This window comes from Manis javanica, chromosome 6 (genome assembly GCF_040802235.1).
Source record: "Manis javanica isolate MJ-LG chromosome 6, MJ_LKY, whole genome shotgun sequence".
NCBI lineage: Eukaryota > Metazoa > Chordata > Mammalia > Pholidota > Manidae > Manis > Manis javanica.
Genome location: NC_133161.1, coordinates 143,117,054 through 143,141,071, shown reverse-complemented (window position 1 = coordinate 143,141,071; position 24,018 = coordinate 143,117,054). Strand labels below are relative to the sequence as shown.

Below are 24,018 nucleotides of genomic sequence, written 5' to 3'. Positions count from 1 at the left end.
GTGCATGGACACACCTCTTTTGAAGAACAAACCAATAATCACCTCCTTTAGGAAATAAGAAAAAGATTAACAGTCTTCTTCCAAGCACGCTCACAAGCTCTGTTCATTTCTGTTGACATCATATGCCCTTGCCTACTTTCTCCTCCCCGGCTAAGCTGAGAGCTCCTTCAGACGAAGGGCACCTGGTCTCCCCTGCACCACAGCAGGACTGGGGATGGGGGCCGAGACTCCCGGGAGTGCCTGGGCAGTGATGACTTTCTGGTCTTTTCCTGCGTAGGTGGGCATTCACGCTGATCATCATCTCATCCTACACGGCCAACCTGGCAGCCTTCCTGACCGTGCAGCGCATGGATGTGCCCATTGAGTCAGTGGATGACCTGGCTGATCAGACCGCCATTGAGTACGGCACAATTCACGGAGGCTCCAGCATGACCTTCTTCCAAGTAAACCCATCGGGTTGCTCACCAACACTGGGGATGGGGCAAAATTAAGTTGAGATGTTTGTCTGCTGGAGATAAAAACATCTGTCCTCATCTCATTATCTCTTTTGAACATCTAGTCTGGAGGTTCACCCGGGGCTCATTTTTCTCCTGCTCCACAAAACACCCCAGAATAAGGTCCCAAAAGCACTTGGGTTAATATCAGCCTGTCCCCAAGCAGCATGCATGAATGATTAGTGGTACTTGAGGTGACTTTTAGGTACAATGTGGCAGAACTATTTTTTAATTGCAATAGTTTCATGTTTTTTTTAATGAGTATTTAATGAGAAAATATATGTATAAATGCAGGGACTCTAATCTGTACTTTTATTAATATTGCTGCATAGCATGAGGCTCATATATTTTTAAAGTTTGTAAAGTGGGTTGAACTTAATAGGTAATATTTACACAAAGCAAGATTAGAATAATACACAGATGACTCAGGTGTGAACACTAGATTCATATGAACTGAGGTCATTGATCCCAGACTAGATAAGTCTCAGATCGGAACCCTTTGCCTTCTTTGAGGTTTCGTTGCAATATTCGGGAGGAGGCCTTGCCACGATGGTGTGTGAGCTGGCAGACCAAGCAACTGATCACCGCTGACCCGGCCAGGCCAGACAGATGCTAGTTTTCATATCCCTCAAGATCTCTAGGGGAGCAGGTTTCCCCTGGAGTTAATAGGTGTGTAACCAGCCTACTACCCAAGAAGTTCATTTCACATTTTCACAGTCCACAGCCTTGAGTTTTCTGTTTTCCATGCACGTCTCAGTGCCTGTCAGCATAGGGACCAGTGGGGGCATCCTGCAAACACAGGGTTTGGATAGACCCCCCAGAATTCACTCAGTCTCAGTCTTGTTATTATTTGTAAAATAGAAGCCAGTGTCAGATATGGAATTGATAAACTGGCTTAGGATTGATAGGAAATAGCTGGCATTGCTCCTTCAGAGGACGTCTCCTTAGAAGTCTTGAATGAACCTGTGTTCCCTGCTCCAGCCTGAAGGACACCGAAGGACACAGCTAGAATTGCCACTCTGACTTCTGCGGGAGCGTGGAGGTTGGCAGTGGGGGACCTCCCAGGGCAGATGTGCCAAAACCAATTACCAAACCAGTAGGCAGAGTGTATGGTACCTTGGGACCTGCTTGTTCCGTCTGTCTTTCTGTAAAAGCTGTCAAATGCGCACAACACCCACCCACCTCCCTTGTGCCAAGGCAGCCGAGAGACAGAAGGGAAGAGGTTACTGACGGTCTTGAGGGAACTGAGGAGCAGAAGGGCCAACATTTTAGGATCCGTTTTGGTTCTTTCCCTTGTTTAAACCAGCGTGTCCTTTCTCTTCTCCCAATCCTGCTTCCTTCTGTTCTTTTCCCAGAATTCCCGCTATCAGACCTACCAGCGTATGTGGAACTACATGTATTCCAAGCAGCCGAGTGTGTTTGTGAAGAGCACAGAGGAGGGAATCGCCAGGGTGTTGAATTCCAACTACGCCTTCCTTCTGGAGTCCACCATGAATGAGTACTATCGGCAGCGAAACTGCAACCTCACTCAGATTGGGGGCCTGCTGGACACCAAGGGCTATGGGATTGGCATGCCAGTCGGTATGCAGGAGAGGCGCAGCCTCTTGGGGTAGCTTCTTCCAGGCAGGGTCCGAGGAGCTAGAGCCACCGCAGCCGGCCCTGAATTCAGCAGCCCCTATTCCAGGGCCGGTTTGACTGTGCCTTTAGGCGGGCATTCTCAAGGTTAAAATAAATAAATAGGCACAGTGCGTCCACTAATCAGCGATCAGTTCTCAGTCCTTAACTGAAGGGCTAATTGATTATTTATTAATTGATTAAGTATTAAAGTATGCGTTGATGCCCTCTGTGGATTCTTGAGGCCTTTTGTTCTCTTCTCTTCTGCTTCCTGCCCTTTGGCCATTTCTCTGTTGATTGACATCTCTGCTAGCAGTGAGAAGGAAGGAGAGATGGTAAAACTCAGATGAATTAATTGTGCTGCTAGTTTCCCCGGGGGAACGTTTGCTACAAAGGGGGGCCACCGTGTTTGTAGCTTACAGATCGTTTGTAGATCTCACAGAGCCAAGTGCTCTGAGTCAGCACAGGTACTCGAGAATGGGTGAAAGAGCTCTGCTGTTCAGCTTGCTGGACGGAGGTGTTTGGCTTCCAGAAAGGTACCCCAGCTGTGCTTTCTAAAGGGTGTTCATGCTTCAGGCTTCCGCCTGCGGTTAGGAACACTTTTAGCTGCTTGTTGTGATGGTGGAGGGGATCCGAAAATGTTCCCTGCATGATTTGGACGGGCTCTCTTCCCTCCACACTCTTGAGAGCCACGTGTGTAGGGCTCTCCTCATCCAGGGCTGTGCTGTGCAAGGCAGCAGGGGAAGAAGCAGGAAATGAGGCCGTTAGATCATGTGGGGAAATTGATATATACTACGTGCCTCTTAGCTGTTCTCTTAAGCATCCGTCGTCTTGACCTCCACCTAACTCAGATCTCTACAAACTGTGGGCTTCACCGAGGCCTGTGAAGTATGAAGACCATGGAATCAGGCAGACCTGGGAATGCACCCTCCCAGGCTGTGGGACTTGGACAGGATACTGGACCTCTCTGAGTCTCAGTTATCTATTTGTAAAGTTTGGTTTCCAATACCTACTTCATAGGGTTATTGTGAGCCAGGTAATCGTGTGGCCAGATGCCTTACCACGTGTCTCACACTTAGCCTGTTTGGGGGAACATCAGTCCCCTCCCCATCTGTTCCATAGTTCCTTGTGTTACCTGATGGAAGCAGATGAATTCTCAAAGACTGATCAGAAACCCAGCCAGTGAACCTAGGCAATAGTCCGTAAATTCTGATGCTGGCAGTTCTGTAAACCAGAAGTCTCACTCGGGGTACTCATAAACCTGTTTACCTTCCGCTTACCATCATGTTACATTGATGCCCATTAATGTTACAGATTAGGGGTCCCTTTGAGAAATTTACTGGCTGACATTTTGTTTCAAGATGGTGGAGTGAATCACAAAGTGAACTTAAGGTGTGCCTTGATAATACTCTAGCGATTTCACAAATTGAGCTGAAATGTCAAATGCTTTAAAAGTCTTCATGGAACAAACCTGTGAAGAGTTGACCTAAAGCAGACTGACTCTAGAAATTTTCATTAATAACCAAGGAAAAAGAGGGAAATGTGTTTGTTCTCTATTATCACGATGCTTTTTTCACATGTTATCTCACTTAATCGTCCCACTTGCAAGGGAGACGTGATCCTTCCTTCCCACTCTAGAGAATAGAACTGAGATTTAGCATCAGTAAGTTGTTGGTCCAAGGTCAGAATAAGTAGAGAAGTTGGCTTGAGCCTAGGCTGCCTGTCTCCAAATCCACTACTTTGCTTACCAGGCCATGTTGCCAAAGGGGTCCCCCCAGCTCGACAGCACAGGAGAGATGGCACGTGAACTGTGGGGCGGCCCAGGTTCTCAGAGCAGGCTGGCAGAGCATTGCATGGTCCACTGATGAGACAGTGCTTGGGTTCAGCTGAGGTTTTATGCCCAGGAAAGACAAGCTTGCGTATCAATCTTAAGTGCAAGGTGAGGGCATAAGTATGGAATAACAATGTGGTTGGACCTGGGAACATTAAGAGAAATGGAACGATGGATGGTATGAAAAAGTGGTCAGGTGGTTTAGAACCTAAGTAGGTGAATGTAGAGTAGCAGAATAATCCTTTCATGGGGCCCCTGGTGTACTGTTGAAGCTGGGTTGAAAATGCCTTGAAAACTGCTTGAAATGTCTAGCTGGGCTGGCAGTTGTCTCTAAACCTAGAGCATTCATTAGTCTCACCACCTAACACCCTCTGTCAGTTCAAGTAGCCATTCACTGCAGGTGTATGTTAAGGACCTGCTATACGTGAGGTGCTGCTCAAGTTCCCCCACGTCAGCTGCACAGACACATTCAGTGCTGCGGGAGTGGGCTCTGCTCTGCATGCCCAAGCATTGTTTCTGCAGGAAGGGAGGTACTATCTGGGGAGTCACGGGCTGTCAGAGTCCAAAGAGTCAGAGTCCTGGAAGCCGAGCTAGTTCCTGGCCTGTCAAAATGTAGGCGATGGCCCAGAGGCTGGGCATCATCCCCTTGGAGCTTGCTAGAAATGCAGACTCCCTGGCCCTGCCTCAGACCCATTCAGTCAGAATCTGCAGGTCACCAGGATCCCCTGGTGATTCCTGTGCACGTGAGCCTGTTTGTTCCAAGCTTCTGCCTGGATCCTTCGTCACAGCCTGTCTCCCTGGGGCATCTGTCTGCCTCCGGCCTTCGCAGAGCTCGGGCAGGAACACTGGCAGCCTAGGTGATTTCCTGCCTCCTGGCAGCTTTCTCTTGATGGTCTCGTGCCTCAGCCTGTGCTGGGACATCAGGCTTTCCAGTATTTCATTTAAGCCTGTTTTTGTGATTAAACCAGAATTCCAGACCCAAAGCTCCTTGACCATATTCCATCAGAAAATTTTAAAAAGAATTGCATTGAACAGAAGCCTTCTGTCTGAGGAGGGTGGGAGGAACAGTGTAAATGGGGTGATGGATAGGGACAGCGGGTTCTGGGGTGCTCAGCAGGCAGCTCTGAGGGTTGGGGTGCCTGGGGGCTGGATGCCCCACATGCGCGGAGACAGCGAGGCTGCCCTCACACTCTGGGGTGTCCCCTCTCTCGTGGGTAATGGCTTTGGATAAACTATTGCCAGGTGCAAGGTAGTAAGAGTCACAAGTGCCTGAGAAGTTAATGTAAATAAAGTAGAAAACAGACGGCTGACCAACTGAGACATTTATGTCACAGAAGATTTACCTCCTTGGCCTCCTGGAGAAGACCAGGCTCCTGCATGTTGGGTAGAAAGTGGTGGCACCTAAGTGGGGAGGCGGAGGGGCACCAAGCTGTAGCTTGACCCACACACTGGGTCTTGGCAATGGACGAACATGTCCGCCAGCATGGGGGGAAGGGAAGTAGGAATTCCTGAGTGCCCTGCAAGAAGCCAGGGCTCCCCCTGCTTCACGGAGAGTCCTCAGAATGTACACAATAGACAGCCATGCCCCTGCGGGGACCCCAGCCACATTTGTCCCCTCCCTCCTGCTGTTAAGTGGGCAGAGGGGCAAGGAGGTTTCCTGGGAAAAGGGGCAGCGTGGTGCGTACGAGGGCGCTCATGTCCTGTGTGCTGGACTCTCCTGTGACCCCACAGGTTCGGTTTTCCGAGACGAGTTCGATCTAGCCATTCTCCAGCTGCAGGAGAACAACCGCCTGGAAATTCTGAAGCGCAAATGGTGGGAAGGAGGCAGATGTCCCAAGGAGGAAGATCACAGAGCCAAAGGTGAGGACGCAGGGCCTCCCCCTCCTGCCCGAGAGGACCAGAGCAGCGAGTGCCTGGTGTCCAGATGCCAGGCGACGCCTTCCAGGACACACTGAGAACATGCCTGGGAAGGAGCCCAGGGTGCGGCTGGACCGGCTGGGGGCGAGTCCTGCCCAGGGTCTTGGCGTAGTGCACGTATCTCATGCCAGCCAGGCTCAAAGGCCCTGAGACTCCACCTCCACCATGTTTCCTGAGTCCAGCCCCTCCTCACCCCCTTCGCACCCCTTCCCCTTGGCCTGTGACCCCATCGTTTTGCAACTGTGTGATTGCAACAGTCTGGTCTCCTTTTCCCCTTCTTGCCCCTCGACAGGGCGTTCCTCCACTGGGAGCCAGAGTGATTTTTTTTAAAGATGTAAATCAGATCGCCGTGTTCCCCTACACAAACCTTCCAAAGACTTCCCCTCCCGCTCAGAGTAATAGTCAAGCGTTCTGTGGCACGAAGGCCTAACCCAGCCCGTCTCTGTTCTCTTTCTCATCCTCCCTTCTCGTTCTGTTCCCTGTCTCCCAGCCTGCTGCCACGGTCCCTTCCTCCTGGCCCCGCTGGGAAGCTCCTGCAGAGACGTCTTTCCTCTCCACCCACCACATCTCTCTCCCTCGTACCTGAATCTGCTTTAGTTTTCTTTTCAGACCTCATTTCTACCTGATACCATATTTTCTACCTGTTTGTTTACCTTCCACCTCTTCTACTAGAATGTGAGTTTCACGAGGGTAGGGTTCATCTTCACAGGGCTGTCCTCAGGGTCTGGCTCATGGATGTTTTATTGAATGGATGCGGGAAATTGCAATCAGGCTGAATAGAAAGCAGTCCCCGAGTGACAAGCGTAACAGAGGAGTGCTGAGGGTCCCTGAGCACCCAGTATTTTCTGCAGGTGGAACACATATCCTGGTTTGCCCAGGAGAGTCCCGGATTACATCTGTCATAGACCACGTAATGCCAGTTAATTATTTTTAGAACATTCTCAAAATGTCCTGGCTTGGGCAAGAAATCACATGGTAAACCTAGTAATCTATGGCAGCCTTGCTAAAATATGTAACAAATTTACCTGTACCCACTCTCCCCAAAGAAGGCAGCCAGGGAGCGAAAAGAATGACACCAGTTGCTTCCCTCTCTGCTCAGTGTGATGATTACCCCTGAGGAGACAGTGAGTGAGTGACCTTGTGTTTCTAAGTGCCTCCACTTAGAAGTGGGTCTCCATCCTGCAAGGAGAGAAGGCAGGAACTTACTGTAAGGACAAGTCCTTTGTCCTTTAAAGGATATGCTACCCCTCACCCTGCAGGAACCCAACAGGGCCACATACCTCTTGGCTTTCCACTCCCCAAAGGCCAAGTGTGGGGACAAACTCTGTTTCGAGACAAAAAGAAATAGGGGAGGTACAAAGCAACATATCAGGAAACATTTGTGGATTGGATAGAACGAACCAGATGTTGCAGAGGCCCAGGACCTGAATAGGTATGAAAGGCAGGGCGGGGTGGGTGGGGGCGCATGGCAGGCAGTAAGCTTCCGGAGGGAGGAAGGATGCCGAGGCAGAAGTTAGTGCGAGGGCAGGTCTGTGCAGGGGGGCGGTAGGTGGGGCAGAGACAGATTCGCGTGGGGTGAGTTGGGCTGCATAGAGGGTTTATACTGGGGAAGGTGTGGGTGCAAAATGCTCCTCCACCTTCCCGTACCCCCATAAAATGACATAGGAATTGGAAACAATCTGGATCTGACTGGGCCTGGAATAGTCAAAATCAAGTTTTAAAAAGGTTAACTAATATACTAATGATACCAGTGAACTTCAGAGCCGTGGGAAGGCATGCCATCTTACCAAGGAGATGGAGGGAGACAGTGGTGGCTTCAATGTGGAGTAATCTAAAGCAGCATCAGGGAGGTAGGCCTAGGGTCCAGGGCAGAGGGACCTGGGGTCCTTCCTCTGATGGCCAGGTGCAACAGGAGAAATATCCAGGTGTCTGTCTTCCTGGCAGCCCTTGGTCCCCCGCCACCCCTCACCGCCCCGCAGTAGGCTGAGTGCCTTCTGCAACTTTGGGCAGAGAACTCAACCTACTACATTGCAGCTCTTGGTCTCCTCTGCCTGGTTGATGGCAGCTGAGATGTGGAACCTAGTCTCCTTTGCTCCTATGCCCCTAGCCTTCCCTGCAGAGCCTGGCACATAGTAGGGACTCAATAAATGGTTGTAGGGTGTGTGATTAAAGCTCCCAACTGATAGCTATTAAGAATTACCAATTACTTGTGTTCTCCTGGGCACGCTAAAGTGGCTAATGAGACTGGGCTTTAATACTTTCCTAAGCAGCCTTCACACCCAGAGCTCTCCACGCTGTTGAATCGTTCCTGCCTCTGAACAGCTGACTGAACATATGTGGTGACACAGAGACGCTGAATGAGGGAGGCTGGAGCAAGCCGGGAGGTGGCCAAGAGCAAGGGCCCAGCAAGGTGCAGGGACACCCGCAGACGCCTGCCCAGATCAAGGCTCAGCACAGCGCAGGGCAGTGCTGGGAACCCCCGCAGGCCCCTGTGTAGGCCGAGGGCCCAGCAAGGTGCAGGGACCCCCGCAGACGCCTGCCCAGATCGAGGCTCAGCACAAGTCATCCTGCCCACGTCCCAGCTGCTTCAGAAGAATCTGTAGGGTTCTCTCAACCAGCCAGTGTCACCTTGCCCCTGTGCCATCATCCTTTGGAATAAGAGAGTGAGCTGTGTGAATAAGCGGTGATGCCCAAGAGGAAGGCGTCCGGGAGATGCTGTGCAGATTACCGTAAGGACCAGGGCCTCAGCTCCCAAGCCAGCCGCAGAAGCCTGGGCCAGCTTAATACAGTGGCCCATTTCTGCCGCGGCTGAAGCCCAGACATATGTCACTCGGAGAAGAGAAAAGGCTTCCTGGCCCTACAAAAGTTCATATGACCTCCTCCAAGTCAAGCTCAAAACCCTAGCCTAGAACGAGGCCATTGCTAGGTCTCTCCAGCAAATTAGCCATCATATTTATGGAATATAAGTCACCACTCAAGAGACCCTCTCCTGTGGCAGAAGAAGACCAGTATGTCCTGAAGAATGTCTTCCTTTAAGTCTTCAAGTAGTGGTCGCCAGGAGTGAAACTAAGGAACGTTCTTTTCCTTGTGCCTCAAATGGAACGAAGGGCAGTCATTTTAATTTCCTTTCCAAAGTAGCTCCGAGGTGATGTTTCGATTTGAATCAGTTGTCTTTCACATGTGCCTAAAGGAAGGAGAAGAATACGGAGCCGGCAGAGAGGGATGGAGGTGCAGGGAACGGAGGGTCCTGCCTTCAGGGACCAGGGAACACCCGGGCAAGAGGTGCTTTCAGTTCCAATCACAGTCACTGACTTAATGGTGGTTCAACCTGGGATTTCTCGACTTTATGATGATGTCAAAGCCACACTCCTCGGTAGAAACTGTACTTTGAATTTTGAGTTGGGGGCTTTTCCCTGCGAGCGCCTTGCGGTGCAATCCTCTGTAAGGAGGCTGGGTGGGGCGGGCAGCCACGCCATCGTGAGGGCGAACAGCCAATCCCGTTCTTGCCGCCCTTCTGTCCTTCACTTTCAGTACAGTATTCAATCGGTTACATGGGACAGTCAACCCTTTATCATAAAATAGGCCTTGCGGTAGATGATGTTGCCCAACTCTGGGCGAATGGAAGTGTTCTGAGCACTTAAGGGAGGCTAAGCTAAGCTACAACCTTCAGTAGGTTAGATGCATCAAATGCATCCTCAACTTACGATGTTTTCAACTTAACATGGGTTTATTGGGATATAACCCCGATGTACCAGACAGTGTGCAGTGCCTAACACAGTCCTTTTCTACTCTATTATCCTATGAAAATGCAAGACATTTCAAAGAAAAGCATCTGGTGTTACCTTACTACGAATCCAGTATTACAGCTCGAACATCACTGCCAGGTTCCAGAGAAGAACCCGGACGTCGGGGTGATGCTACCGGTCAATCCCGCGCCTCTCTGCCAGGCCGCCCTCCGCTCTGGTGAGAGCCACAGCATCATCCCTCCGCTTCGGTCTCCCCTGTTTCTTTCCCTGCCTGTAGCTCAGGGACCATCTACCAAACTGAAAATGGCAGATCATGAGGAAAACTGGAGACTTAGAAAAAGAAGGGGTCTTCATTCCAAACTGTTTCACTTTCTTCCGCCTCTTCCTTTCAAAAACCTGAATTTTATTTATTTTCTCACTCAACTCCTATGAAAAGAACTATCGCTAGCCACCCACAAATGCCGGCCCCCCTTTTCAAGGGGACTGGATCACCAAAGGCTTTGCAGAAAAAGTGCTACACCAAAAGGTAGCCGGTAAATTCCAGGGACATGAAATACTTTTATCTTGAAAAACACAAGCTCGCAGTCAGGCTTCAAAGGAGCATAAATACACCACCAGGCTGTGAACATCAGGATCCCCTTTCAAGGATGGAAAAGAAGCCGGTGGCACTGACTCACAAAATCCTTAGAGAGCAGGAAGTTTGCTGGCTGGCACAGGGGTCATGAAAGTGTGAGACATGAGCGAGAGGAGGAGTGAATGGTGGGGGGCAGATCCTGGGGACGCTGTCCCCTCTCTTTCTTCCCAGGGGTCCCTCCTGATTATCCTGGTTCTCTGGTTTCTCTGGAGAGCGCCAAGACTGGAAAGCCAAATGTGAGAGTTTAGATAGTGTCTCAGAGAGATGCTTGCCGAGGAAGCCTCTCCCTAATCAAATCAGATTGATTGCTGAGAGACGGAGAAACTTGGCCGAGGGGGTGGGTGATGGGGCGCGGGGGTGGGGGCGGTGCCGCAAAGCATGATCAGGAACAGAGGCAAGTGGTGGCCCAGTGTGTCTGCATCAAAGGTCAGAGATTTTAAAGCCTGAAGCCCAGCTTTGTCAGGAATCTGAGCCAGTAAGTCATTGACTCAGACATTTGATGTGACGTTCTCAAAGAGAGAAGCGGACTTTGTAAGTGGAACTAATAGCCATACACTGGACCCTCTTCCCAGGTTCCTGGGCGGGGGAGGGTCCCAGGAATGAATTCAGTCATGGGGTGCCACGTTGAGTTCTGTAATCGCATCCCCGCAGCAGGGGGACCCATGTTCCGGGGGCGAGGCAGTGTAGGGTAGGGGGAAGGGCTCTTCACTCTGGAACAGTCCCTTTCCGTTGTCAGCTCCCCCCAGGGCCACGGGCAAGTTACATGACTCAAGGACCTTGATTTCCTTGTCAGGAAAATGAAGGCAACAGTAGTGATGATTTCACAGGGCAGTTGTGAGGGTGGCTTAAAATGTTTAGCACGGTAACCTTGCTCATAGTAAGGCACTCATAAAGGTCGGCCTTACTTTTATAGAGAACACTAGCTGGACAGTCAGATTTACCCAGGTTTCACATCTTAGCTGTAAAAACTCGGGAAACTGAAGTTCTCTGAATTTGTTTCTTTAACTATAAAATGCCAACAGTGGGCCTTCACTAGCAGTGTTTTTCATAGGAATTGAATGAGGACAAATATTTTAAGAAATGAGGGGCTTGCGCTCATATTTTGATAAGTTGTAAAGTGCCTCTCCCATAACTTGTGTTTTGATGAACTGCAAAATTGATCAGCCGTCTCTCCCATCCCTTTTCTATTCTGCATACCTTTCTCCCATCGCCGTCTGCAGAATCTGCGAGGTCTAGTTGATGGATGTAGCAGTGAAGGGAATGAAGTAATGGCACGCTTGCCAGTTCAGTCCTCAGCAGTGCAAACATGACAAATCACTTCATATTTTCTGGGAAGGTCATACGGGTCAGCTCACACGTGGGCACATGAAGTTGCTATGTGAAGCAAACAAGTCCGTGGCCATGGGGCCATTTAATATATTTCATGGTTGTAGGTGAAGGTGACTCTGAAAAATAAAATGCTTAAACGTCATACTGGTCAAAGAATCTAGGTTCTTGTCAACTGTTTTCCATGTGGAATGTTCCACAGAGCTTAGCACATACAGAGTGGGCAGCTTATGGTAGCTCCTTAAGAAAAAATGTATTGACTGACATCAAAGACCAAAAGCACTGCCTCTTGATGGGATCGTGGCACTGGTCTCTCCTTTCTGTGCACTTCCCTGCCTCTGTGGCTCCTGTGGCCTCTGCCTCTTTGCCTCCCAGGCTTCGGCTACACCTTACTTGTTCAAAAGGAGCTTCCCTGCACCTCTGATGGAAATTTCCACAGTGCTTCCTGGAGATACACAGGGGTGTTAAGGCCTGAGTCAAATGTTCACTTGAATCCAAGAAGTGACTATTTGCAGGTCGGAACTGAAGGCAGAACCAGTGGATGGAGATTCAGATCTATTCAAAGGTACTCCATCTAGGTCACCATTCCTTCTGTAGTTCTACAGGCAAAAAAAGTCATTTGTTTGCCCCTGTCAAGCACCGTTTATATTCATGGGCAATCTGTGTGACAGCAAAGTTAGTATTTCATCAACCAAGAATTTGCAGGGAGAGGTCGATTCTATTTCAGGTAATACAGTCTCATTGCTAGGGCATAGCCAAGGCTTAGAGACACTCAAGTGTCAGGAGAAAATCTCAGTTTGAAGGCAATCTGTCCAGATGGCTTCTGTGTGGTCCCATCTGAAGAAGGGAACGGAGGCAGATGAGATGACCACCTTCACAGGGGCGGACGCAGCTGAGTGCAGCAAGGGCCTGTGGTCAGACCGGAGGACGTCCACACCAAAAGCTCCCGAGTGATGGCTGCCCGCCAAAGGCTTTGACTTCGAGGAGAATGACTGATGACAGTGTTAAATGGAGCGGCTGTGCTCACCTAACACCCCCTGCCTGCTCCCCGCTCCATCTGTTCCTCAACTCTGACTCTGCCAGCAGTCTGTTCTTGCTTCCACTTTCCAGTAAGTTCCTAAAGACACCAGTGGTATGCAGGCCTCACTCCTAGCGGGAGGAGGCCCCTCAGCCAGGAGCCAGCACCCTGGAGCCGACACCCATGATTAACATGCTGGTCCTGAAACATGAGAAGCTGGGAAAGACAGACTGGGGCTGTTTCAGTGACTCAGGGTTTCTACCAGCATCCTGTAAAAACCTCAGCTTCTCCATGACGCTTTCCTTGATCTGATCAGAATTATCCCAGCACAGATCACCTGTCCCTCTGTGCCCCTCCCTCTGTGCCCCCACCCTCCCTGGGACCCGGCTCCATGTCGGTGCCTGGTCCCACTTTGGCCGGCTGCTCTGTACGATCTGGGCTATCTCCTCCATGACCAGGCCGGGAGCACTCCGCCAGGGCTGTCACCCTTTACTATTATTTCAAACAAAACTTACTTAGGAATGAATGCATTTCGCAGTGTGGATCCAAAGCTTTTAATAATGCAGGCTGCTACATTGGTGTGCCTTTATTCTATTTCTTTCCACTCATTCTTTCAGCAAACATTTATTGGGTTCTTATTATGGGCCAGGCACCGTGATTGTGGGATCACAGAGTCGAATGAGACATGGATCTTCCCCTCAACCAACTTCCCCTCAACCAACACCTGGAGGGAGACCCAGGTGCATAAAATTAAATGAATATATTATTTTATGCAGTATCAGAGTGATCCATAATGAATTACAATATCAGCGAAACACAAAAGCAGTATAACTAAGAGTCAAGACTGGAGAAGGGTGACATGGAGGAAGTGACCCTGAGCTAAGTCCTAGTGGAAGGTTGAGGTGTCTTGGGGTGGAGGTAGGTTCTAGACACAGGTACTAACAGGACTAAAGGAACAGAAGGCAGGACAAACAAGGGCGTGTGTTGGGAACTATAAACAGAGAATGTGACGCGGTAAGATTTTGCATTGCAGAAAGACCACTCGGGCCACTATGTGGAGGGCAGAGTTGAGGAGGACGCAGCTGAAAGTAGGGAAATCATTCTGCAAGCTGCTGTAAAGGTCCAAGCAGGAGAAGGTCAGGCCTGAACTAGGGGAGTGGGAGGAGAAATAGGGGGAAGACATTGAAAAGGTGAGAAATAGGTGAGACATTGAAAAGGATTCAGGAGCTACAATCAGCAGGACACCAATGTGTGGAGGAGAAACAAGAGACAAATGAAGGAAAATGGGGAGAGAACATGCCTCAGAGCAAGCAAAGGCTATTGCTAAGATGAGAAGAGGGCAGAGAGCGATGGCTTTGTGCAAAGCCAGGAAGGGTGTATGGTTGACAGTGTCAAGTGCTGTAAGAGGTCACTTAAGATCGGGACTGGAAAATTGCCAATAGGTTAGAAACGTGTTCATTGGTGACCCTGGTGAGGGTGGTTTCAGTGGTGCAAGACAAAATTGCATGGACTGAGGAGTGAATAGAAAAAACAAAAGTGAATTCAGAACAGACTCATTTTCTCTTTTGGATACTATAGACTGAGTAACCTAGGGCTTAGAAACTTTAAGTATCCAGAATTATGGTTGAGGTCTGAAAAAATGTATTAGCTTCGGAATGCAAAAAGAAAAAGCAAAATTAAATTGACATGTTTAATTAAATATCTCCAAAATGGAACATTACTTTGACTTCATTAAATTTTGAATTTAATATTAATGAAAATTTCATTACAGTTAGAAACTACTTTTGGGGTTAGATTTTTCTCATTTCACAAGTGTTCCCTTGTACACACAATGATTGCTGGGCAGTCATAGCCAATTCTAAATCAACTGCTTTTTGTCACTCAGTCATATCAGAAGCAAAATTTTAAAATGCCCATAACATAGGATATGGGTGCATTTTCTTCTGTTTGCTTTTATGGGAGATGGGGCCTCCAAATGTAAGTGTTTTAATGGTTTAAAATATCTTAAAATAGTTTTGATATAGACAACTGTTTGAAATAGCTTGGCCAAGGAAGGAAGGAAAGAGAAGGGGTGTTCACTAGGCAGAGCTGGAGGGGAAGAAGGATTTTGGGGTGTTTTTTGAGAAGGGAGAAATGTGTGTGTATGTGCTGAGGGAGAGTCGGTGGGGAGGAAGAGATGGAGGGGGGCCGGGGTGATGACAGAGAGGCAGGGGAGGCAGCCAGAGCCCAGATGGCAGAGTAGGACCTAGAGAGGGGCAGGTCCTCTGCAGAAATATGAGGGAGGGTCAGGGTCCTTCAAGGAGATCCTAGTCTTTTTTTCTCAATCCAGCAGAACAATCCCAGAATGATAGGAGAGTCTTGTACTATCTAGTCGTCACCTGGGGATTCCATTTACCTGACTAGGTGGGCACCCTTAGTATCACAGCTGCCACTTCCCTCAACTAGGGAATCTCTATCCAGCCCTTCTCCCCAGGGCCCAGCTGGACAAACTAGTTCATCCCCGATGCCCGGATGCACAGGCCAATACCCTGGTTCTCACTACCCTTAAACCTGTAACCGATGCCCGGATACACAGGCCAATAGCCTGGTTCTCACCACCCTTAAACCTGTACCTGGAGCGTCTTCTTGCACACCCCAGCTACATCTTTGGTGCTTTCCCTCTTAAATGTCTCTTTTGACCAGTATCCCCCTGCTCCCCCGCAACACCTTCACATGGATCCTGCTGTTCCTCCAGTCGAAGACCTTCCCAAAAGGTCCCAGGTTAGAGGGGCAGGTGTTCTACCTCCTGGAAGATAGGAACCTACTCCAAACCCTATATGTCTTCCCTTAGAATTGAGTTTTGTAATAACACCCTGCTTTTGATTATTCAGTATAGAGGCTCTCTGAGTATCTGTGTTCACACAGGTACTCAAAAGTTGACTCTGTGTACCTGCAGGTCAGAGCACATACAATTACACTCATCAGGTGAACCCTCCACAGCAGATTATACTAGAGTAGGCAGGCAGTGTGCCACACTGTCATTTAAAAAACAAATCAAAAAACAACAGACATCCACTCGAGGCTTTGTGAAGGAAACCCAAGGCCTCTTGAAATGGCTATTTAGGGCTATGTGTCCGGCTTTCCAGGGTGCAGACAGTAGTGTCATATTTCTGCTCCTGACCCACGGCCCCGCTCTCAGTGTTGTGTGACACTGACACTGGCTGAGCTCCGTGTCCCGTGGCGGCACTACCGACTGGACAGTCACTCAGATGTGCAAGCATTCAGGATAGCACAGGACACGAGCTACCCTCTTGGCATTTTCCTGGGTAAAAGGTGCTTTTCAACTCAGGATCTTGGCTCCCATTGAATCACAGTTTCATGTGTTTATGGCACTTCCTGAATGTTTGGGTTTCTCCAGAAAATACCAAAAAAAAATCCCATCCAGTTCCATAACTAAACTCCATGTTTGACACTGTGGAAATGAAAGAACCATATTATTCTACAAACATTTATTGAATCTATACTATGTGCCATATATTGTGCCAGGCAATGAGGCTGCAACCAGATATATGCCTGACTTCAAGGAATTTACAGCCGGGTACAATGCTTTCAAAGAAATGCCATTATGCAAACTAATGGTAGGCCTGGCTGCAAAAGAATTTCCTGGGAAATACATTAAAAAAAAAAAACCCTGGGCCCCATCTCCAGCGATATGGATATCATAGGTCTGGCGTAAGGCCAAGGGGTCTCTATTTTTAAAAAGCTTCCTAGGTGGTTCTGATGGCAGCCAGGTTCGGGAAAACTGGTCTGTAAAAAAGTTTTACTTGGTGAATACGTATTTTAGTAACATGTTGACACAAATAGGTAAACATAATTGTTTCTCTCTGTAGTTTGGTGGAAACTTGCTTTATATCAAGCAAGCACAATACTGGGAGAGTGACTGAATTTTCTATGAAACTGCTAGAATTTTTGGGTGTTTTGGTATCATGTCTCTATAGGCTAAATCAAATTTTCCCCAGGCCCTTTTCTTAAAGCGTCCCTCACCTCTCACCCCCAGGCAGCACTTGGAGGTTCTCACCCTTCTCTATGTGCAGCTAGATCCCCCGCCCACAGCTCTGCTGCATTATTTTTTCCAAACGATTAATAATCTCTCTCCAAGGAATATGTGTATAAAGCATGTACAAGACTGAAGCTCTGGTCGTTTGAGTGACTTTCAGCATTTTCGGCAGGATGATTATGTCTTCTGCATCATTTTTCACTCTTACTTTCTTACAGGACTGGGAATGGAGAATATTGGTGGAATCTTTGTGGTTCTTATTTGTGGCTTAATCGTGGCCATTTTTATGGCTATGTTGGAGTTTTTATGGACTCTCCGACACTCAGAAGCTACCGAGGTAAACCTTCAAAGGGTGTGATCTGTGGTGTTGGTCGATGGGGCAAAGTTCATGGGCCCATGCGCCTACAAGTCATTTCTGACAAAATCTGTGAAATCCCACAAAAGGGTGGAGTGACCAGAAATTAGCCCAGTCCCCAGAGCTGGAGAACTGGCTTAGGGCTTCCACACTTACTAATTATGCAGCCACAGAAAGGACACTCACCCTCTGGGCTTCAGATTCTTCTCTGAAACAGCCAGGCAAATATGTGAAAAATATTTTACCAAAAGAGTCTTACATAACTACAATTTAAGATGTAATACCACAAAGAAAAACAGGTGAAAATATCATTTTACTAACAGAAGCAATGATTTTAGCGCTTCTGTCTTCAGAATGTTTTTCCCTCACAGGTAAAGATGTTTAAAGATATGCCAATTCACGTGAGCACAAAAATTACATCTTCCATCTCAGGGATTTTGAATAGGCTCAATTCCCAAACCTGTGGCTTAGAACCTAGGCTTATGTAAATTTCACTAAGATTGAAGTGACTGAGAAGAAGGAGGAGACATTATCCTATTTTACCTCCATGCTCCCTCCGAGAGGAGACACAAACCCTTGCATGCTAATAGTAGTATTTGCTTTTTAAAGCATATGAGCTTCCCTCTCCATCTCCTGACTCTGGGTCTTTCTGACACCTTCTCTGACTGGTGCGGGAGAAACAGCTCCTAACAAGGCACCCTTGGAGTGCCTGTGCATCTGTGGTGTCAGCCCCTAGAGGGTCTCAGTTGAGCGCTGTCCGCCGGCCCTCTTACTCTCTTTGTTCAGTCTCTTTTTCATTCCTCAGTGGGACTTCTGTGTGTCACCCACTTGTCACACCCCTTTGCTCCTTCATGCCTAGAGGTTAAGTTCACCTCCCACTTCACCGAACAATCAGGAGTGACCAGCTCCACAGTAAAGCCCCACCTCAAAATGTAGCCACAGTGAAAGCCACTCCCGCTTACCTTCCCTCTCTGCCTTGATCCCATCTCTCCCCAGCTGCCCCAGGATTATCCTTTTACTCCCCCTTTTTTTTTCTATCTCCTCTCTCCCCAGAATCTAAAAAAATGCTTAAGTGTATCCTATATTCTTTAAATAACAGCAATATTACCCTTGTTCTTGCTTTATTCCTCCCCTCTTTCAAACCGAGGGGCTCTCACTGCCTCAGCCTCCACTTCCTCCCGTCCATCCTCAATCCAGGGCAGTCTGACACCTAAAGGTCCCTGCTAAAAGGTCTGACCCCGCCCGATGGACAGAACCGAGGGGAACTGTTGGGCCTTACTGGACCTTGATGGAGTGGACAGCTCCTCCCAGAACTTCTCTCTCCCCTGGCCTTGATGGCACCAGACTCTCGGTCCCCTTCGCATTCTCTCTCCAGCTTTACTGGCTTTCTGCCACTCCATTCGTGGTGGTGCTACCTACTTACTCCACCAGATCCAGTTCAGGCGTTCTGTCCCTGCGAGACCATCCCCGGTTCTCCTGCCTCACCCCCTGGGCCAGGAGAGCTTATCATTCCTCCTCTGGCCACCACTGTGAGCTGTGTCGAGAGCATCACCATCCCTGCCAAACATGTGTGGCCTGGAAGTGAGGAGGACTGTCTTTTATCTCTGTATTTCAGTGCTTGATACATAGTTGACAATCAATACATAAATGTTGTTATATTCTTGTCCCATGTAATAGATGAGGGAGGTGGTGGTTTAGCTGTTATAGTTACTATTAGCAGCACAGAACAGTTAAGTGACTTGCCCAGAGTCTCTGCTATATACTAACGATAGTGGGTCTGGAATCCAGGTCTCAATTCTTAACTCAGTCCATATTTCAGTAGATGATACCACGTCTCTGCAGCTGCTTCAAGCAGAGCATCTGTGCACATTTGGTTATTCTAAGAGCTTCCTTTGGAAATTTGGTTATTCTAAGAGCTCACTTTGGAAATTTCAGTGGAGACTATCAACAGCTCACATGAAGAGTAAAAGCTACATTAGCTGTTTATTAGCTATTTCCTGTGGTAGAACAACTGTCTTGTTGATAGAACTGGGAGAATAGAAGACAACGTGTAAGAGTATAAGGCTTCTTCCTCCATCATGGTCCAGAACAGTGTCCTTCCCAGCACAGAGCAGGGAACGAAACCAAGCACAGAACAGCTTTGGAGTAGATAGGCTTAGGTCCCAATTCTGCGTCAGCTATTTACTAGTCAAGGGATTTTTAGCAGGACTTTTATAACTTCTCTGAGCCTCCATTTCCACACCTCTGAAATGGGTATAATAGTAATAGTAGCTATGATAATAGGCTCGTGATTCTTCATCTACAATTCTGACACCTAAAAAGCTCGGAAGGTTCCAAGTTTTTCTGTATGTTTGATGCAAATGCATTTGGCGACAAAGCTTTTTTGACTTGAGCTGGTATGAAGCTATTGTACATGATCTTCATCTCACTCCATGTGGAGGTTCATACATTTTGCTACAGAAATATTAATGTGTTTGACTCTAGGGCTGGCCCCAGGCCCTACTGGGTGTGATACATAATATATTGTTTGTGTAATTGTGTTACCTTCCTAAAATGCAAAATATGCTAAAACACAGCTAGACCCAAGGGCTCCCTATCAGGAGACTGTGACTGGCTGGGGTAGTGGCTACTGTTGTCTTAGTTGTGATGGTTGTAGCTAGAATGCATCCTTTCCGGCTATAATCAGTTAATTAAAAGAAGTGAGAGTCTAGCCTCAGAACAGAATGTTCCTGGAGAAATGATAGATTTTTCGAAGACTTGAAAGGCTGGCGTGAGGCAGAGGGGTTATTTATTTAGGAGACTTCAGTCCAAATTTAACTGGGATCAATGTGTTCAGGGAGAGGAAGCAGGAGCTCAGTAGATGGAAGCAGTGGTTCATGGAAATGTGCCAACTGGCAGGGGCCCCTTCCCACCGTGGTGGGGTCACTGTTTGGAGGCGATCCAAGATTGACCCCCAGCTGGCAGGGCTGTTGAACATTATAAGGGCTTTGGAATACTAAATGGGAGGTGGGATGAGAAAATGGATAGAAAGGCCCTCATGCAGTCTTCATACCTAATTCCTAGGATTCGGTGTCACTGCCCCCCTACCAACCACCCGCACCCCCACTCGAACAGACAGCCCAGGGGACCCTCGGGGGCCATTCTGAGAGGCTGGGCTGTGACCTCCTCCTTCCCTCCAGGTGTCCGTGTGCCAGGAGATGGTGACTGAGCTGCGCAGCATCATCCTGTGTCAGGACAGCGTCCACCCCCGCCGGCGGCGCTCGGGGATCCCGCCGCCCCGGCCCCCGGCGCCCGAGGAGCGCCGGCCCCGGGGCACCGCGACGCTCAGCAACGGCAAGCTGTGCGGGGCCGGGGAGCCCGACCAGCTGGCGCAGAGACTGGCCCAGGAGGCCGCCCTGGTGGCCCGCGGCTGCACACACATCCGGGTGTGCCCCGAGTGCCGCCGGTTCCAGGGCCTGCGGGCGCGGCCGTCGCCGGCGCGCAGCGACGAGAGCCTGGAGTGGGACAAGGCCACCAACAGCAGCGAGCCCGAGTAGCCGCCGCGCCGCTCCGGACTGGGGACCCGGCACCTTCACCCAGAGAGCAAAGGGCCGGAGGCAGCGCGCTGGCGCGGGAGCTGCGGCCGCCGGAGACGTGCGCCCGGGGGGCGAGGGCCCGCCTCCCTGCCCGCCCCGACGACCCCCTTCTCGGGTGGGCCTTTCCCCCCGCCCAGAGTCCGGGGTGGGGGTCCCTGCCCGACCCGGCCCGGTGAACCTGTGGGTTCATCAGCGCGATTTCCCCCTAGGAAGGGGCAACTGTACCCTGGGTCTAGTTCTTACAGGAAAACAAAACAACAATTAAACTCAACAGGGAAGTTTTTCTTTTCTGGCTTTGTATATCTTTGTGAATGTTCTTTCTGTTCGTTTCCCCCTTCTCTCCGTCCTCCGTTTTTCTTTGTGGTCTTCTCAATTCTGGTCATTTGTTTTGTTTTTTTCCAGAGCGGAAGGCTGGGCTAGGAAATGGAAGTCCCATTAATCCCTGTTCCTTTTTCCTAAATTTTAGGATGGGGAGCGGCCAACGCAGCAGATTTCAGGCTCTGAGCTCTCCTTTCTGTGTGGTGATTGGGGGCACCAGGGAGTGTAGGAGAAGGTCTTGGGAACAATAAGGTGGAGAGTCTCACATAAAAGTCCATTCATTTTTAAAATGCCAAAAACCAATTCACTCGTAGCCCTCGCAGAGACCTTGAAATGCCTGGGGTTTCAGGGGTTAATATGTTTTCTTTGCTTGTGCTTTTTCTGCCTTGCACTGTCATTGAGTTTCATTTGGTCTCTTGTGAATGTGATCTCTGAAGAAGAGAGACAGGAGGAGAGCAGAGGCACAGAGTGTCCTGGGGCCTTGCTTAAGGAGCAGAAAGTGGAGATGCAATTTTCCCACACCACAGCCCGGGCCTCCAGTGGAACGTGCTGCTCACAGCCGAGGTGGTGTGGAGCCACCGTGTCAGTAGGGTGCATATTTCGTCAGCTGCATCTCTTTTTAACCAAACTCAGTAGCTAGCTGCCTATGAAGCCAGACCCCCAAAGCTATCATGGATTGGGTGATTTCTTGCTGTTTGACATGAGACCCAGATGCAAGTGTCTGTGTGTACATGTGTGTGTAAGTGGGTGTGTGCCTGTGTGTATGTGTTTATTAAATGGAAAGACCTTACGTAATCAAGAACGCGCCAGGTTCCTGGGAGAGCGGTGGAGTCTAAGCCAAATCACAGGCCTGGGAACTACAAACTCTTTGAGTCCTAACCTCAGCTTGTGCAGTAGCCCCCTTGTGTGAGTTTAGGGAAAGTATTTAGCTTCTCTTCCATCTACAAAATCAAGAGTTACTGATGCTTCCCAGGCTATCAGGTGACTGCTACTACCGCTCTGCTTGTGAGATGTTTGTAGGATCCGGCCCCCTCCTCTGATGGGAGGGTGAGGCTTCCCAGTGAGGCTGACCTTTGCTTGGCTTCACCGATTGGGAGTTTGATGCAGAGGGTTTTCTAAATTCTATGCAATTTCTGATTGTCCACTTAGAAAATTCAGAGGGAGAGAGAAATAAACAGCCGCTTCCACCACCACCACGACCACCACCTTGAATCGAATTGTCCTCATCTTGTTTCTGATCTGAGTGTACTAAAATAAAAGACGTGTTTGGAAGATGACAAGCTTAATTCCATGTTTTTGCTGCTTGGGTAGGTCGATATCCTCTTTGTGCGAGGACAGTTAGTTACACTGCCATCCTGGGGCCAAATGGTACCCTGATTAGTCCTATAAAGGATGCCAGTTTTGTCCTTGGCTGACCTTCTCTCATGAATTTGATCCTTTTTCCTTTTCTTCTTGAACCATCAAATGACGGTAAGCCGAACAAGACACAAATGTTTTTTTAGACCTTGCCTCAAGCCTCGTGGAGAACCGTGGGCTTGGTGGGGAGGGCATCCGAAGGCCAGCTGACCGCAGACCCCAGTGGTGCCACCTTGCTCCAACCCACAGCTCCATCCCTTGCTTCTGACAGTGTGGTCCCTACATCAGATCATACTGGGGGATTTGGGGGGTGGGTAGGGTTGTTTTTCTAAAAACTTGTTTTTATGAGCAGGATATCTTGATCAATATCAAACTTTTTAATGGATTAGCAAAATAAATGTGTCCATGAATCATTTATAAAGTCTGTTTCTTTCACCATGTGGAATAAAGATAAGACTGACAGCCCTAGACAGTTTCTGTTAGCTGCTGAGACCATCGCTGCGCTTCACCCTTGCTGGTGAGTGGATCTGCAGCCAGCTACTTCTCTTCCTTAGTTTGACTCCACTTTTTATCTGTGGATTGTTGGCTTTCTTTTCTGTTCTGTATTTTCTATCTGACTCTGTATACTGTATAAAGCAGTTTTTTTCTTGTCTGTTTATCTTTCTTTGGAATATTTACAATAAAACAGAAACAAACCCTGAGATGTTAGTGATGGATGAAAGCTGTTTTGATTTGGAAAGAATGATTTGGTGTGTCTAATGTCGAGGTACTCTACAAGCAAATAAAAATATAAACCCACTTGGGGTCTTCCCCTCCACCTGCCCTCTGTCTCTCCCTCTCTCCACCACCCTCTCCAAGCCTCCACCCACTTCAGCTCTTTGTTCAGATCCCAGAAAAATCTAGGTGACTTCTTTCAATCTGTAGTCCTGGGAGTCCGAGCCAGTCCCCCTGCCCCAAACGGATACACATGCTAATGAAGTTCAGGATTCCATAGGGTTTTGTCGTCCTAAATGCACTTACACAGAATAGTCATCTATTGATACCTAGGGTAACTCTAGTCAGATACCACCCCAGATTCCACTGGGAGCTTGAAGATTACATCAATTAAAATATAATACTTTGCTTTATTTCTTTTAATTGCCTTGCAGGGCCCCAACCGTCACAAGATCTCTACCTCAGAACCCAGGTGGGGTGTAAGTTGAGCATGTAGATGGCCGAAAATCTTTTGGCTTCCTCTCATCCAATGCTCGTATGAGAATATTCATCTTGGACACTTGCCAACCGGCCCTCTTATTGGTTAGGTGAGACTCACATATCGTGATAACCAATCCACCTGGCTACTCTGCAAAAGGTTATTAGTTTTGGATTCCTAGGGAGTTCAGTTTTCTGTTGGAATCCAAGAGGGACTTCCCCATGGTGTGGGAGTCAAATACACGAGGCCATAAAGGGCTGTGGCATTTCAGACGCGGCATGCGGGTGGTTTGAGTGAAGCTTGAGGGCACCGTGTGTGGCTCCCCCGCTGATGGGGTGTGCACAGCAAGGTAAAAGAGTCTGCACATGATAAGGGCGATTCGATTCCCTGACTGGCTGTCAGCCCTCTCAGGGTAATAACAAAGAGGCCTGTTTGGAAAATTCAGAGAAGGCACCCTTTCATAAAGATTTTGCTTAAGGCTTGTGCTTCCTCTGGGGCCTTCTCAAAGAGAAAAATTAAACCTTTAGTTGCCTTGAGCTGTGAGTTGTTCCTCTGGACTCTCTCCCCACAGGAAATCCCCCATTATTATCCAGAGAGTGAGCCCTT

The 24,018-nt window shown here is 48.8% G+C and overlaps 1 protein-coding gene across 5 annotated transcripts in view; it reads left to right on the top strand.

Annotated features, from left to right (window-relative positions):
- The window catches only part of GRIK4 (glutamate ionotropic receptor kainate type subunit 4), a 409,820-nt gene extending 389,184 nt beyond the window's left edge, over positions 1-20,636 (top strand). For 4 of the 5 annotated variants that reach the window (XM_073239594.1, XM_073239593.1, XM_036992846.2 and 1 more), the window contains 5 exons: positions 278-443; positions 1,850-2,075; positions 5,671-5,799; positions 16,835-16,953; positions 20,151-20,636. In XM_073239594.1, the coding sequence (XP_073095695.1) occupies positions 278-443; positions 1,850-2,075; positions 5,671-5,799; positions 16,835-16,953; positions 20,151-20,507 (997 nt within the window). In that variant the 3' untranslated portion in view covers positions 20,508-20,636. The remainder of the gene's footprint in view (positions 1-277; positions 444-1,849; positions 2,076-5,670; positions 5,800-16,834; positions 16,954-20,150) is intronic. The other variant, XM_073239595.1, reaches the window with a different exon arrangement.
- Positions 20,637-24,018: the final 3,382 nt, after the last annotated feature.